We start from the raw sequence: 16,939 nt of genomic DNA, 5'->3' as shown, positions 1-16,939 counted from the left end.
TCATCAGTTGACCCAGCTTACACATGACGGTTAGTACTCAGTAAATTTATTCAGCCGAGACACGGCACCGTGATGGCCGATTCACAGCATAAGGAAAGTAAATGGGAGTACTTGCGGCAGAAAATAAAATATAGTCGATGCAGTCTTCACTGTTGCAATCAGATGTCATCGGATGGAGAAAGAAGACCATCGGACCGAAATAGTTTGAAGCATAAAAATTCATACTCTAAACTAGGGGCATACGTTGACATCAAAATTTGGTTCATTGCATAGAAACCTCATGATTTAAAAACTTATCAAAGAAAGCCGTGATGAGTGCAGAATTAGCTGGACAAGACGCTGATTAGAATCGACTGTATTTCGATGACATCGTCATCTCAAGAAGGCTCCGGCAACAAAATGGTATCGACCGAAAATAGGAAGACACATCGGACTCCACAGAAGGGGAAATTGGGGTCCAAGTTATTTTAATTTAGGAAATTTTGTTTTTTTTTCGAGTTTTGTAATCAGTCTTGTTCGACCAGGACTCGTAGTCAAGCCTTGGGTATAAATATTGAACTTCGGATATTATAATAGACATCTCTCATCGATCAACGAAACAAGTACCTTTACTTTTCGGCTCACGTCACCCCTTAGGAGTAGGTGTAGAGTATATTTCGATGAGTTCTTTGGGCAAGCAGGACTGCATCGGATGACCTGACCTCTGGCTTGTTTGTGAGTATCCATCACGACTTATATTGTTACTTGTGAGGCTGCAACAGATGACTGATCTCTTGTAAGTCGCGGTATAAGTTAATTATCAATCTATATTGTTATTTGTAAGGCTACAACAGACGACTGATCTCTTACAAATCGCGGTATAGATTAGTTATCGATTCGTATCAACCTTTACAAGGCTGCAATAGAAGACTGATCTCTTTTAAACATTGGTATTAATCAAAGTTATCGATATTGTGTTAAATAGTTTATTGTTTAATATAATATTACCAATTGCCCGATCTATTGAGATTTATTGGTCTTATTATTTTGATATATCGTCTGCTGATTATTATCATAGTTGAATTTAATTTTTGACATTAGATCCTGTTTGATGACTAATCTATCTCGATCTTGATCGCACATGGCGGGTGTTTGAAGTCGTGTTCTATTAAGAGATAGATTTATTGATCGCCAGTATCCGGTATGACTCCATTATCAATGCTGCATCAGAAGACTCGACCTGTTGATAACGTGTCAGATTGGACGTTGTCGGTTAATAGATCTATCCATTAAGAAGAGCATGACGTCAAGCCACCCGTTATGTCTCCATCGGCTATTTAGCTGGTGGCCTGAGCTTCCACGCGTATAACATGCCTTCATGATTTCTTTGTGATGAAAATAGATCTATCGATTGCTGGTATCTGATCTAGGGTTCTACTGTTAATGCTGCATCAAATGACTTGATCTGTTGATGGTGCAATAGATTGAGTCTAGTTGTTTGTAGGTTTATTTATACTCAACGGATGAGTGATCGCATGTGAGATCACTAAAATTAGCTATTTTAGCCAATAGCCCTATTTATCGAGGATCTATTGGCTATTTACATGCTTTTATTTGTTTATATCTTAGTTAAAGCTAGTATGTTTTCTTACATGTACGCTTACATGCCTATCTTTACACCTCTTTCGCATGTTTTCATGATCATCGGCTAAGTTAAAATCCACGTAACCGAGTAAATAATAATTGTCGATTTGCTTGGTTTGTTTACATTACATCATGAACATGCTAGATATCAACTCTCTAGTCGATAGCCTTTTCGTACTGGCCATTTGGTCGTATATTTGGAACTATCTGGACAAACACCGGCATGTTCTACCTTAAATTACTGATCAACTTTCTCTCTTTGTTAATTGCAGGGTCAAATTGACTGGCACGCCCTCGGTCACGACCATCCGGTCCAGTGTTCACTCCTAAGTCTGGAGAGAGCTTGGGATCTGCTCCACGTGGTTTCTCTCGGCTTGCTTCGTGTGTGCTCTCCCTTGACGGCAGAGAACAACCCATCGCTTTTTCGCCGTCCACAACATGTAAATATGAGGAATGCTTATCTTGCCCTTACAAATGTCCCCAAGTGGTATTATGGACTCAAGCCTCCCCTTACTCCATAATCCAGTATCCTTCCTTTCTCGGAGATTACCACTTGTACTTTGTTATGATCGAGCTTGCTTGCAATTCCCCCCCCCCCCTTGGAATCAAACACCGAAAAGAAAGACATTAGTAGCACAAGGGAGGATCAAATTTTGTGATCCTTTGTATGTGGAGTGGAATTGATCACAAAACTAGACTCTCACATTACATAGACTAAGATCCCCCTAAATATATGCATACATATGGTGGAGGGTGAAGTATATGCGTAACTAGCGAAAAATGCATAAGGGAGTTTAGTCTATATAATGTATGGAGAAATCATATAAATAACAAAGTGAAATCAACATGATGATATCGATTAGGAATACCACATGTAGAAACCAATTTGATTTACAGCACTAGAAATGGACGGTGGTTATTTGAAGCATGATGCTTGTCTCCGAGGACTCTATTTTCCTTGCAATGAGACTACTACACACATGATGAGCTTGAAATAGTGTTAGTCTCTAAGCATCCAAGTTGTAGAGTAACCTCCCCTTAAATTTATGCACACAAGCATGAAATACTTGTAGGAGACATGCACATTGATTTTGAAGTAAAAAATACCACTTGAAGTATGTCATCACATGAATGTGAGGAACATTTTCAAAAATGATATTCGGGGGAAATTATCTATAATTTGGACTTTGGCACATATTAGATACACACTTGTAGAAAAAGCTATGTGATGTGCTCCTAAATAATTTAAACCATGTAGGTTTGCTCCAAGGGTTAAGAGTGAAACCGAGCAACTCTACCATATGATTTACCTAGTGTATACATGACAAAATTTTAAACATACAAATGCAAACCTAGGCATAAAAGAAACTAGATGCTAAATAAAATTGCATGAAATAAAATCTAGTTACCTAACATGGGAAGGGGAATTTGGATCAATAATTTACACTAACCCACTTGGTAATTACCTTGTCCATCATGATTCACCCCATGAAATACACCCAAACTATGCCAAGTCTTCAAATTCTCCGAAGTCCATTGGACTTCTTAGTTCCCTTTCGGGATCCAAACCTTCTTGGTGCCCTTCATGATTCAAATAATTTCCTTTGGTACCCAAATGAGTTTGGCCCCTTTGTTGGCTTGTTTGTTCACTTTGATGGCCATCACCTTGTCATTCTTGCTCTTCTTCAAAAGATAAGGTGTGGAGGTCTTCTTGTCCACCTTGTTGGTGTAGGTATCGAAGAGCTTTGCCTTTGCTTGATGAAGAGGCTTCTTCTTGACCCATCTTGCGTGACATCTCAAATGCCACTATCTTGCCAATCACTATGGCCGGGGTCATGTTGCTCAAGTCCTCCATGTTGTGGAGAATGGTGATGATGCTTGCATACTTCTTTTGTGGTAGCACAGAGATGATCTTCCTCACGATGTCTACATCACCTAGCTTTGTTAATCCTATAGAATTGAGCTCATTGATAATTAAATTCAAACGAGAATACATATCATGAACAAGCTCATTTTTATTCATTTTAAAAGAATCATAACTTTGTTTTGCTAGGCAATGTTTTTGCTTAGGGATATTACTTGTGCTGTCATGGAGCTCTTAGAGTTTTAACTAAATTTTATATGCCATATTTAAAGTGAATACTTGGTTAAACACATCCATGGTAAAAGATTCAAACAAGCAATTTTTAGCTCTAGCATTGAAATGCATTTCTTTTTCTTCACTCTTAGTGGGTTTATCGGGATTCTTAATGTGTTTCATCCCATCACGAGTGACTCTCCAAACACCTAAATCAACCACCTCAAGGTGGCAAGCCATTCTAGCTTTATAGTAGGAGAAGTTAGTTCTGTCAAAGTACGGAGGTCTAGAGGTATCCATCCTAACCGCTCTAAATAGCATCGGCTCAACGACGATTAAGCCAAAGGTTCAAATGGAACCAACCGGCTCTGATACCACTTGTAAGGGACCATGACGTATAAGAGGGGGGTGAATTAGGCAACTTAAAATTCTACTTCTAACTATGGCCTCTAATTCCACCTAGTCAAAAGCTATGCAAGAAAGTAATCTATCTAAATGTGCAACTAAGATTTTGCTTGGTATGTTGCTATCTCTATCACAAAAGAGTTATGCACCCTAGGTTCCAATCCTATCAACTAAGCTAGGAAAGTAAAGCGCACAACCAAGGTAGCAATATAAATACAGAAGGTAAAGATGACGTAGAGATGCAAACTCCCGTCGACGACTCCAGTATTTTTACCGAGGTATCGAGAAGCACGCAACCTTAGCCCTAGTTCTCGTTGGAGCCCCTCGCAAGGAATCCCTCGCAAGGGCCAAGCTCCAGGTCGGGTAACTCCGTGGATAACTCCGGGCCTTCCCCACACGTAAGTGGGTCTCTGGTGTGCCTTACGACAAACCTCTCCTGGACCGCTCCCCGCCGTCTTCACTATCAAGCTTCTGGTTGAACTGCCGCGGGCCTTGTTCCCTTCGATACACGGTGGCGGCCACACCACAAACACGGTTGGTGTGGTCTCGCAAGACTACAAGCCCCTCCGATGTACAACAATGGTGCACGCAAGCACCGAGTGATAAGAGGTGTGCAAACCTCACTAAACACTAGGCCTAAACCTAGAGCAAGCGCATAAGCGGTGGTCTAATCAACCTAAGCACTTCGCAAAGCACCTATGCTAATTACCTAATATTTTGCTAAGCACTATACAAGTGGAGATCACTAAAATGGTATATCAACACCCTTGGTATGTTTTCTCAACTCTCCACACACCAAATGGATGACCATGGGGCTATAAAATAGGCCCCAAGCAAATAGAACCGTTGGGCACCTTGCTGGGCAAAAACAGCGCACTATCGAACCCTGGCGCTGGGACCGTCGGACCATTGTTGGTCTCGGTCTGATGCTCCTAACGGCTACTGGCATAGCCAACCGTTGATGCGGCTAAGTCACTGACATGGTGGGCCAGGCGTCGGACTGTTGCTCAATGGTCCGACGCTCCTCCACGGACTCGGTCCGACGTCAAAATCCCTCTCGGGATGGTTCTGGAACCCGTTGGACTCTCCTCTTGTTGGTCCGATGCTCCTGCGGTGTTCTTTTCTTCGTGCGTGAACAGTGTCGGCATCCGGTCCGACGCTTCCTCCTGCCACGGTCTGACGCCCCTTCGACGCTTTGGCAGGCTGCGGTTTCGCACCATCGGACTTACGTCCAATGGTCCGACGCTTGCCCTAGGCAGGGTCCGACGCCCATGCACCTCTCTTCTTCGCTTCATCCCTTCACCATCTTACGTCTGGGCTTGGTTCCATCTTACGTCTTGGATCTTCTAGGTTGTCAACACCTCTCCTAATGTATTATTTTCGGTGTTGATCAAAGTCTTCCTGCTCCGAATAAATCCAAGTCTGCTATGCAACCTATTGGACTACAAAATAAACACTTGCAAAATACATTAGTCCAATTTGGTTGTGTTGATCATCAAACACCAAAATCGAAACTAAATAGGCCTAGGATCCATTTTTCTTACAAGTTCTTAACTTAGACTCCCTTTAGAACATACGAATTTCACATAAATCACGCTCGAATTTCATAGGAATCAAATCATTTTTCATAGAGAAAACATAAAAAAAAAAAGGAAAAAACCCCGCATTAATGTGGGTGCCCTCATTTTCCTAAACTTATTTTAGCATTTAACAATTGTTGTTTTTCCGGTAGTAAGCCGCATGCTCATCAATAGCAGGGTGTCAATGATGAATTCATCCATCTCGAGATCTATCTGTTAGTTTTTTTTTAAGAAGCTCATAAAGATGGGTGCGTGCCCGTGCATTGACAGGGGTGACTATGCATACATGGATGCAAGCGCTGCTCACCTATACTATAATTCATTAAAAAAAAGGAAAGAGCAACGACTTTTTGTGTTGCCTAATCATAGGGCCTATTTGAATCTCATTCTCATAGTCAGATTTTGTATTCTAAATAGCGAATGTAGAAGCTGGATTCTAGATAAAAGAGAGAGAGAGGGGTGTTTGATCTCGTTCTTATAGTGATTATTGCCTTTGCATAGTAAAAATCTCGTAAATTGAGCCCTCGTTTAGTTCGTGAAATTTGAAATTTGGGGCTACTGTAGCACCTTCGTTTTTATTTGACAAATAGTGTCCAAACATTGACTAATTAGGCTTAAAATATTCGTCTCGCAATTTCCCACCAAACTGTGCAATTAGTTTTTCTTTTCGTCTACATTTAATGCTCCATGCACGGGCCGCAAACATTCGATGTGACAGGTACTATAGTAACTTTTTGGACTTTGGGGTCCAACTAAACAAGCGCTGAAGGTTTGTGGTAGATAGTTGGATTCTAAAATCTCATTCTGTTTTTTTCTCGATCACGCAAAAGGTTTGCGCGTTAAGATATAGAAATTATTCAATACAACACGTTTTAATGGCGCTCTAGGGGTCAATAAAGTTTTACATGGACGCTCAGACCCTCCATAGTGTACTATAAGCTAATCTATTACATTGGACAGAGATCAACCCCAATTTACGGTGTTGGCAATGAGGCCTATGTCCGTGCTGCCGAGCAGCGGCGCTGCTTGCGCGCGCCTACCTCGCTATCTGCTAGGAACAACTCATGCAACGCCTGCATATGTGTGGGGTCACCGTTGAATATTTCTTCGTACGCCTTCTTAGCCGACATCGACAGAGACGGCCTCCCGCTGGATAGTCCCAGACGTTTCATGACATTCTATAATCCAAATGTTTCGATTTCATTCTCAAATTTTTACCCATTTTTGTTTTTTAAGATCCAAACTGGACCATAGCTCAAGTGGAGTGATAACAAAGGTTCCGAATAGCATCATCATCTTGACTCTACATGTAAAAAAGGAGAGGCATTTATATTAGAAAGGTCTTCTCCTATACAAGTAGTTTTCTCCTTTTGCCCTTTATTTTGTACAAGGTTTTATAATGATTTCATAATACTCTATGTGAAAAAAAACTCGATCCGTGGTGGCTAGACAACCTCGGGTATTCCGGCTTAAAAAAAAGATTTTCTTATGCAGATCAAGAAAATTCCCGAACCCCTTCCCCACTCATATACAGTGACACCGTAGCTCCGTGAGATAAGCTGGCATAGACCTATGTTTTAGATGTGGGACAGACGAGAGAGTTTTTTCTTCCCTGGGTCACTGCGGCCGAAGCCACAAATAAAGAATGAGTCACTTAGGACTCGACCATCCTAAGGGGGTGTGTTCTAAACATAATGCAATTTTGGGTATGAATCTGGCTAGACAAATAGATTCGTACCTAGAGTTGTGATATTTTTAGGACAATGAGTAGATTTGAGCATTTGAGTCTTCGTAAAACAAGCTCCCTTTCTCGAAGCTCTTTGTACACAAAGCCTCTAGTACGAAGCCAAAGATTTTTGTCATAAGGATTGTTAGCTCTGTTGATCTTAATCTGTTGCATATGTCGTTGTACGGTCCGGACGTCAGGAACATGCTTACTCATTTTCTTCCAGACGACTCCAGTGGCTTGCCTGGCTAGCTAGACGTCTCTCCGGCAGCACGTCACCGCCGCACCGGCTGGAAGATCCGTGCTGGCAGATATGATCTGCCAATCTGGTATTCTGGTAGTAGTATGATGCACGTCCATTCGACCCCAAAAACTGCAACATATGGAATACTACACGTACTCCATCCGTCTCATAATAAATACACTTCTAAAGTTTAAAATTTATCCCAAAATAAATACATTTTTAGATATAAGACAAAATAGCTGTTTTTTTTTACTTTAACTCTATCTGAGATATAATGATTACACCTTTATAAGGGTATATATATAATTTTTCACCTCATCTCTTTATCTTGGGACGGAGGGTACAAACATCAATAGGATCCAGATCAGATTAGGACCATTCGCAGACACGGAGAGAGTGTCATCGCCGCTCGCCTGCTCTGTGTCTGGTTTGTGCTGATCCCAGCTGAGTTGGCGGCAGCCACTGGATTGTTCAATGGGACAGTCTTGCCTGTTGCCTGCGCATGGTCCTCACTGGCGGCGCCCGCAATCGCTGGCCGGACAAGAGAGCGTTGGCCGCCTGTCTCTTATCTCTTGCCTGCACCCTGCAGCCGTGCGGTCCGCCCTTCTCCCTCCTCTTGTCCTGCAACACTCACATGTTCTTTCTTCGTCCTACGTGCGGCGTACCATTGCCAACAAGGAAAACTTGAAGATACCAGTACGTGCATGCATGTGGCCATTTCCGTGGAGCAGCTAGCTTTACCTGAAAGGCGCAAACTTGAAGCGTCATGTGCGGATTAATTTGGGCGAGCAGTTTACCTGAAAGGCGCCCGCCGCCATATTGCTTGCTGAATTTTAGAAACCGTGCAAAAAGATTCTCATCTTGCAGCGGATCGGCTTCTGTTAGCCATGATTATAAGCAAAGGACCCGTTTCCTTGTTCCTTTTTACTTGTTAGTTAACTACCACGAGTAATTAATAATAATCTTTAATTTCTCAAGGAATCCCATCTTAACCTGTGTTTGCCAATGATTGATTGCCTTGTTCCGTTCATTTGTTTTGAACCTGGTTGTTGCAACATGAGCAATTAAAAAAAAGCTTGAGAAAATACATCTTCCCTCCCTGATGGCGTTTTTAGCCGCCACTACAAGTCTAGGCAATCATTTCACTAGCGCCCTTTCAGAGGAACAGAAACGGAGAGAACGACAGGCACTGCATGTTTCTTGGAGTGGAGGAGTGGTGTGAGCCAACAAAGCGCCCAACAACACCTGTGAGGACGCATGATGTTCCACTCCCGGTTGTTTAGAGTGGCCCGCTAATTAAAGCACCACCAACAGTGAAATTAAACCATCTGGGAAAGATAACGCAGCGCGTTGTGGTTATCACCTGATGACCAGTATTATCATCATTTGATCAGGTGTGTGTGATGCAGGGTGACTGACAGCAACCTCTCACCTGACCAGGCAAGACTCTGTACGAGTACGTACTCGTATTTTCTTTTCCCATCAAGTACACGGGTGATGCAGCAAGTCAGCAACAGTTTCCTCACGCTGCCTATTCTGGCAAAGGAGAACACACAAAGATCAAAATCTTTCCAAGTTTCTTTTCTTGTGCTTCAATCCCACTCTATTCACATTAGGGGAAAGGTTGGGGGCAATGGCAATACTCCTACAGTATGATGGAGATGATTTTCCCTGGCCTTGCTGACAAAGGTCTCTGATGAATGTGAGTGTGACAGTGACATGGGACAGAGTGTCATGCATGCCAAACATCCAAAGTATTAATCCGTCTGTCCTTGCCTCCTACTAATTCCCTCCTTTACTTTAAGGCAAGGGCAATCAGCTGCAACCATGCGCACACATTTATTAGTGTGTTAGCCAGGGCTATAGGTAAATGGTTCAATATTTATTTTTGTCTTCTCCAACAATAAGATCTAAAAGACAATCTTTTTTATAAATGGGTCTTCAAGAGAGAGGATACTCAAATTTAGGTTATGCTTTTCCTGGCATCCAAAATGAGTCTTCAATATATGTACTCTATTGGAGGCTATATGTATTGTGTTGAAGATCTATTTTAGGTTTGGGTTCCGCAATGAATCTTCTGTTGGAGACAGCTTAAGGCTAGTCTTGATGAAGAGTTTCATGACATTGTTTCCAATGGCTGCTATATCATACGAAATAAAATGAAACTTGAATGAAACACTCATTCTCAATAAAAAGTTTCATTCTATGGTTTTATAGACATTTAAGATTCATAGAGAGTTGATAATCGTGTCAAGAGCTCATTTTTTCTCTCTTTTTAAATACAGTGTCGGGCCATAAAAATATCTACATGACACCTACTTAGGCCCCGTTTAGTTCCGAAAATTTTTGGCTTTTGGCTACTGTAGCACTTTCGTTTTTATTTGGCAAAAATTGTCTAATTATAGACTATTTAGGCTTAAAAGATTCGTCTCACGATTTCTCGGCTAACTGTGTAATTAGTTTTTTTTCGTCTACATTTAATACTCCGTGCATGTGCCACAAGATTTGATGTGACGGAAAATCTTGAAAATTTTTTGTTTTTGGCTTGGAACTAAACGGGGCCTTAATGCAAATAAAACTTATATAAAACTTCCACCTAGACCTGTCTAACGATCATTGGATGTGATCATGTGAATGAAACGTGGGACCGGCCTAGAATGGATGGGTCGGTGGGTAGTACATGGATGCCCACCCATCATTTTCAGCCGCCGAACGCCCCAGACAAAGGCAGCCAGCGAGGGAATTTCCTGTGTGCCGTTAAATCAAATTATATTTTTTTACAAAATTAAATAAAAATAATTTTTATATGAAAATTATAGATCTCAACGAAATCTACAACTTTTTAGTTTTGAATTTTTTCATTTAAAGTCGTTAAGATGCTAAAAAAAATTAATGACATATTTAGACTTAAGGTATTTTTGATTTTTTACGGCTGCCACTGACGATAGTTATATGAAGTGTGTAAAAAAAAGTTAGAGGCGTGACGCTGAAAATCATACACGTGCCATTGCGATTTTTATTTTTAATGGTATTCCCCCGCAGAAAAGAGGGGAGGCCCTCTCGTGCTCATCCCATCAGCTACCCCAATTCCATTTCTCCATCCATGGCAGCTTGCCATTTCCCCACCTGTTCCTATGCTACCACCACCTAAAAAAATTCAAGGTACCTACTCCCCCATTCCAATCTGCGAAAGGTGACTCCTTTCTGTTCCTTTTTTATTGAAATTCTTTCTTGCTTCCTCCTCTCTTCTCCACAGACCAAGAATCTCTTCACCGGTTATTCGCGGGTCATTTCATTTCGGTCGGTGCCTTTTTTAGGCCAATTGGAGAGGAGGGAAGGGTGGTCTGTGTTTTCTTGCTGCAAGCGCTTTCTTGGGCGAGTTGAATTTGGGTGCCTCTTGCTCCAGGCAGTATTTTATCGAGCTGGATTCTGGTGCCCCGTGATTCTTGCTTGTTGCAGGCGCCAAGGCGAGGAATTGGGCCTAGCTCCAGGTCAATTCCGTGCCTTGTTGCGTTAAATAGAAGGATTCCTGGATGGGCGACCATAACTAAGGTTGGTTCCTCCTCTGTACATGGTTCACCCCCACTTTCTTTTCTAGTGATTTATTCTGAATGTTGACGACATGTATGTGACTATATTTGCCATTATTGTTGCTCATAGATTTGAGATTTGGTGGCGTGAGCTGACGCTGGAGATTCTTGGTGTGTCCACAGACATCCCTGGAGGCTGGAGCTGATTTGGTGAGGAGGACAGTGCTGGAGAAACATGTCGTTCAGGAGCCTGATTCAGGACATGAGGGACGAGTTCGGGAGCATCTCGCGGCACAGCCTGCGGTCCCGGTCTCACCGCTCCGCCGGGAACGCGTCGCGGGCGGCGGCCGCGGGGCCGTCGGAGGCGATGGACCAGAGCTGCTGGTCGCAGCTGCCCCCCGAGCTCCTGCGGGAGGTGCTGGTGAGGATCGAGGCGTCGGAGAGCTGGTGGCCAGCGCGCAAGGACGTGGTGTCATGCGCCGGCGTCTGCCGGACCTGGAGGGGCATCATGAAGGAGGCCGTGCGCGTCCCGGAGGTGTCAGGGAAGCTCACGTTCCCCATCTCGCTTAAGCAGGTCTGTGCTCTTCGGCCATCCTCGTTGTACAAATTGTTCTATTACCATCTTGATTCTTGATGATGCTTACTCCCTCCCGTCCCGCTTTCCGAGAAACAACTTTGACTAAATATATATAAAAATATTAATATTAATGATACAGAATTAATATCATTAGATAGATATTTGAATCTACTTTTTTTTAATAAATTTATTTGGAGATACAAATGTTCCATGTATTTTCTACAAATCGAGTCAAACTTTCGGCATGAAAACCAACGGCGACAGTTAATTGGTGACAGAGGGAGTACTGCTTAGGAAGTTAGGGCGGTCCATTCAGCAATTGTATGATTATTAGTTTGGTGAAACGGTTAAGGAAACATCATGCCTTTGTTGAATCATCGCTTGAGTTCATGAATGATCCATCCTGCCTTCGTGGAATCATCACTTGTTCTTCATGAGTGCTCCATCATGCCTTTGTTCAATCATTGCTTACGTTTTTGGATGCCTGTATACTGTACTCTTAAGGAAAGGGCAATCTGTTTCACAGGAAGCCTCAGTGATCATATTATGGGTGGTTTTGAAACATCTGACACTGAGAAGCTCCTAATGTTGGATGCAGAGGCGGCGCTAGAAATGCTAATTTTTTTTGTGGGGTGGGGTTGGGGGGGGGCGGGGGGCACAGTACTCCCCAAAACAAGGGCCTGTTTGTGTTATGAATGACGTATAGGAATATGAAGTAAAGAATCAAGCCACAGAGGAGACACACGATTTAACGTGGAAAACCCCTCCGATGTGAAGGGGAAAAACCACGGGCACCAGCCAGCAACAATCTCACTATCTCAAGAGTTTTGGGTTACACGCCTATGGCGGCTTACAAGAGAATCAAGTCTCCACGAAACCCTAGCAAGGGTGTATATACCGTACCGTACCGCGGGGGCTCCGCCCCCCGCACCCCCCGAGCACGGGGGCGAGACCTGATGGGGCCGGCTTCAGACTCCGCTACGCTCCGGCCCAAGCCTCCGGCGACGGGCCTCCGCTTCGCTCCGTCAGAAGCCCGGCCTATATCCTGGAGTGAATTTGGAACAACTCCAACAGTTTGGAACAAAGGAATGGAGAAAAACGCAGGAAAGGATAGGAATGCAGTAGCAAAATAGAGGAATCGAAAACTCAGGAAAGGAACTAGAGAAGGCGTTTGGAATGTAGGAACCTATAAAACAAAAATTTAGGAATAAGGTGAATAAAAGAAGATGTTGGTACTAATATAATACATTACATGATCTGATTATACCTGTTTTATCCTAATGCTGTCTTGCATGTGGGATCCCGGTCCATGGACGTATTTCATCCACCTTATCCTATATGAACTGATTGGTGCTTCAGCATGCAACCACGGACGCGAGCGCTGCAGGGAAAATTTCCATTAGCTGAGAGTGCATTTTTTGTTTCCTCCAAAAGTACAGGTTTCCTTGCCGTTTCGGAGGAAAGTCTCATGCTGGTTCCTTTGTTCCAAACACTGATACAGTGACAAAAACTATAGGAACTTCATTCCTCCATTTTTCCTACGTTCTACCCGTGATCAAAACTGGGCCGAAAAATGTAGACTTTTTAGGGGAGTGTTGTGGGCCGTCAGTTAGGGGATTAGGTTTGGACCGACTAAAGATAGGATTGGATGAGATTAGATTGTGACTCCCTTAGGAGTTAAGGAATACTCTTCTTTCTATATAACGGTTATCTTCCTGGCAACGGTTATCCACAAATGAACTAGGGTCACTTTTGGGTGTCAACAGGTTCATACCATCTAGTCAGGAGGATTGGTTTAGGGCCTGTTTAGATTCCAAAAAATTTTGCGCAGTACCCGTCACATCGAATCTTGCGGCACATGCATGGAGTACTAAATATAGACGAAAAAAAAAACTAATTGCACAGTTGGGTGAGAAATCGCGAGACGAAACTTTTGAACCTAATTAGACACTAATTGCCAAATACAAACGAAAGTGCTACAGTAGCCAAAATCCAAATTTTTTTTGATCTAAACAGGGCCTTAGATTTGGGTTCCTAACTGACGCCCCATAACAGGGGGCCCCTGGTTGGATGGCTACACAAATGACAGTCTTACACTTTGCTTATAATTAAAGTTTGAAGAAACATTATTGTGACTTAATAGTACTTGTACTGTTATCTACATGACTTTCAGCCTGGCCCAAGGGATGGCACTCTTAAATGTTTCATCAGGAGGAATCGAACTACTCAGACATATTATCTGTATATTGGATTGACAGAAGGTATGCTTTTTTATCTACTAGAACTACACCCACATAGTATGGATTATATTTACTAAGTTTGGAATAATTCTCTTGCAGCATATGATGTGAAGTTCCTACTTGCTGCACGCAAGTGTCGTAAGCCCACGTGCACAGACTACCTAATTTCTCTTGATAAGGTTGATATGTCGAAGGGAAGCAGCACCTATATTGGCAAGCTAAGGTCAGCTTTTGAGATATGATGTCAGAATACGTTTAAGCTATTATTTTTGCTAGCATTTAATATAATACACATAGCCTACAGGTTGTTTCAGTTAAAGTGTCAACTGTCAACAGCATTATTTTTTTTTTCTTTTGTCACATTTCAGTCTGTAGAATATATGAAAACTATTTTTTTTTTCTTTTGCCTTGCGCAAATCCCTATCTTCAACTGTTCTTAAACATTATGCCAAATAATGCACACTTTGCTGTCAATGATTTTGTGCTTGCGAAAAATATTAAAGACGTCCATCTTTCTTGCTACTACACGTCCTCTATATTAGTTGCTTGAATTGTTTTCATGGAGCAAGGTATAGCTAAAAGGTCTACTAACAAACTCCCTTTTGAACAGATCAAACTTCCTTGGAACAAAGTTCACTGTCTATGATGCTCATCCACCATATGATGGAGCTGTGGTCTCAAAGAGTCGCTCTGCACGTGTGGTTGGTTTGAACCAAGTCTCCTCTAGAGTTCCAGCTGGGAATTATCCGGTTTCACATATTTCTTACGAGCTGAATGTACTGGGCTCCAGGTATGGTCATTGACTGTCTTGCTATGACAAATTAAATCTGGACTTTTGTTTTGGTAAACATATTTCCCTACCCTTTACTAGGAATAAGCTCTTTATATGTGAATCTTGGGTGCAAAGAATTTGGTGGTGATAATTGCAAATGCAGTAGGTCAATGGCCTCACCTGTTAAACTGTTCATGTGTAACAGTTGAAGAAGCTGTTTAGATTTTAGTATGCATTTTCATGGTTAGAGAACTAATTAATACCCATATTGCCTCCTTTGATAAGCGAAATTTTTAGATGATTAGGGCTACATGGAAAATCTAGATATGGACATGAGTTGACAACATGACTAACTGTCCTGTTGCTTGCTTGTTGCAGAGGTCCAAGAAGGATGAACTGTGTTATGGATTCCATCCCTGCATCGGCTGTTGAGGAAGGAGGGAAAGCTCCTACACAAACTGAATTTCTACTTAGCAGCCTTGACTCTTTCCCATCAATTCCATTCTTCAGATCTAAATCAGCTCGGATAGAAAGTTCAACAGCGCAATCATCCAGTCAGAAGAAAGATAGGTTGGTGCTGAAGAACAAGTCTCCTAGGTGGCATGAACAACTGCAGTGTTGGTGCCTGAATTTCCGTGGGCGGGTCACTGTTGCGTCGGTTAAAAACTTTCAGTTGGTGGCTTCTGATGACAATGGACCAGGGAACCAAGAGAATGTCAAGGTCATTCTCCAATTTGGAAAGATTGGAAAAGACTTGTTCACCATGGACTACCGTTATCCAATATCGGCATTTCAAGCTTTTGCAATTTGTCTGAGCAGTTTTGATACAAAAATAGCCTGCGAATGAGGCAAGGTGCTTTTTCTCCTTCTCTATACCCCTTGCTTATATTATTAAGGCTCATCATCGTCCTTTTCTTAATTCATATGGAATGTCTAGTTTTCTTTCTCAGTGTTCTTACTCACTAGCCATTGGTATGTGCTATGGAAGCTGTTAGCAGCTGCCACTCTTCAAAGTGGTCTCAGCTGCAGAACTCTCTGGCCATTACGATGGTGATAGTAAACCTTGACCAAACGCTAGTGATTGGGTCTGCGCATATCTTATATTACTATTGATGTTTTCTGTAGATGCTTTTAGATTCAAAAGTAGATACATACCATTGCATTTGTCCCTCTAATGATCTCCATTATACATCTGTTGAGTCATCAATAAAATTCTATTGAACATGCAATTTCCAATGTTAAGGATGATGCTCTCCACAGTTACCATTTCTGAGCATCCTATTAGGCTAAACACATTCACAGCTAATAATTCCCTTCTTTTCCTGTTTGAACTTTGAGACAGAAAAATAGTTGCAGATTTGCTTGGGCAAGCAAACATTTGCCCTCTCCACCTTTAGTTCTAACGATGCTTTTGGCCTCGTATATCTGCAGAAGCTGGACAACATGATAGCCTGATGCTGGAGCAGGAGGGCTGGAAACTACCATACCACCAGAAGAAGTCATACAAAATGATTATGAGCTGCGGTGTGAATAGCTACAGCTAGTTGGTCCCTGCTTGTTCCGCCGCCAAGTTTATTTTTTCCTCTGAATTTCAAAGTCTGTTGTGTGGAAAAATGGCTTTTGCTTGTGTGGCCACTGGCCATCGGTGAACTGATGAGTTTGTGAGAATAGAGGCTTCCAGTGATAGTGTGATACAGACGTAATTACGCTGTACGAATTTTTGAGTTTGAATGTTTAGTCTGTGTTTGGGTTCATGGTGAAAAGGGCACAGGGCTATCTTTGTCTACAAGTTCATCATGCAGATTCGTAATCTTAACGGCTTGAAAACGTCCACGGTTTGAACTGTTGAAGCGGCATTGTGATAAAACGTCTCGTTCGGTCGACGGGTTTTTTTTTTTCTCCAAAACTTTTTGGAGTAATATTTAAACATGAACTAGTAGTAAAATATTTAATTTAGATAGGTTATATAGCCACAAGGAAATCATGACTTCCTTTGTTCAACGTAGGCGTTTAGAGGACAATTTCCACCTTTCAATACGCAACGCACGTCAACCATGTTCTTCGTGCGGACGCCACCACCAGTCCACCACGCACCCGCACCAGATGGTATAAGCCATGATACATTATTTTCTCTAATAACAAAACAGCATCGTGCGGCTTATAAG

The 16,939-nt window shown here is 42.2% G+C and overlaps 1 protein-coding gene across 1 annotated transcript; it reads left to right on the top strand.

Annotated features, from left to right (window-relative positions):
* The first annotated feature begins 10,708 nt into the window (after nucleotides 1–10,708).
* Nucleotides 10,709–16,593, top strand: LOC136543259 (tubby-like F-box protein 6). Its single transcript, XM_066535756.1, has 7 exons — nucleotides 10,709–11,207; nucleotides 11,369–11,759; nucleotides 13,936–14,023; nucleotides 14,102–14,225; nucleotides 14,613–14,792; nucleotides 15,153–15,627; nucleotides 16,206–16,593. The coding sequence occupies exons 2-6, from the start codon at nucleotides 11,421–11,423 to the stop codon at nucleotides 15,619–15,621; spliced, it is 1,200 nt and encodes a 399-aa protein (XP_066391853.1). The 5' UTR covers nucleotides 10,709–11,207; nucleotides 11,369–11,420; the 3' UTR covers nucleotides 15,622–15,627; nucleotides 16,206–16,593.
* Nucleotides 16,594–16,939: the final 346 nt, after the last annotated feature.

This window comes from Miscanthus floridulus, chromosome 1, assembly GCF_019320115.1.
Source record: "Miscanthus floridulus cultivar M001 chromosome 1, ASM1932011v1, whole genome shotgun sequence".
NCBI classification, from domain to species: domain Eukaryota; kingdom Viridiplantae; phylum Streptophyta; class Magnoliopsida; order Poales; family Poaceae; genus Miscanthus; species Miscanthus floridulus.
This window is presented reverse-complemented; position numbering and strand designations above follow the sequence as displayed.

What these genes read in the sequence shown, in the direction of transcription:
- LOC136543259 (XM_066535756.1), top strand. Translation starts at nt 11,421, where the DNA reads ATGTCGTTCAGGAGCCTGATTCAGGACATGAGGGACGAGTTCGGGAGC. An exon ending in ACCTATATTGGCAAGCTAAG is followed by an intron (nt 14,226 to 14,612) that starts GTCAGCTTTTGA and finishes CCTTTTGAACAG; the next exon opens with ATCAAACTTCCTTGGAACAA. An exon ending in CTGAATGTACTGGGCTCCAG is followed by an intron (nt 14,793 to 15,152) that starts GTATGGTCATTG and finishes TGCTTGTTGCAG; the next exon opens with AGGTCCAAGAAGGATGAACT.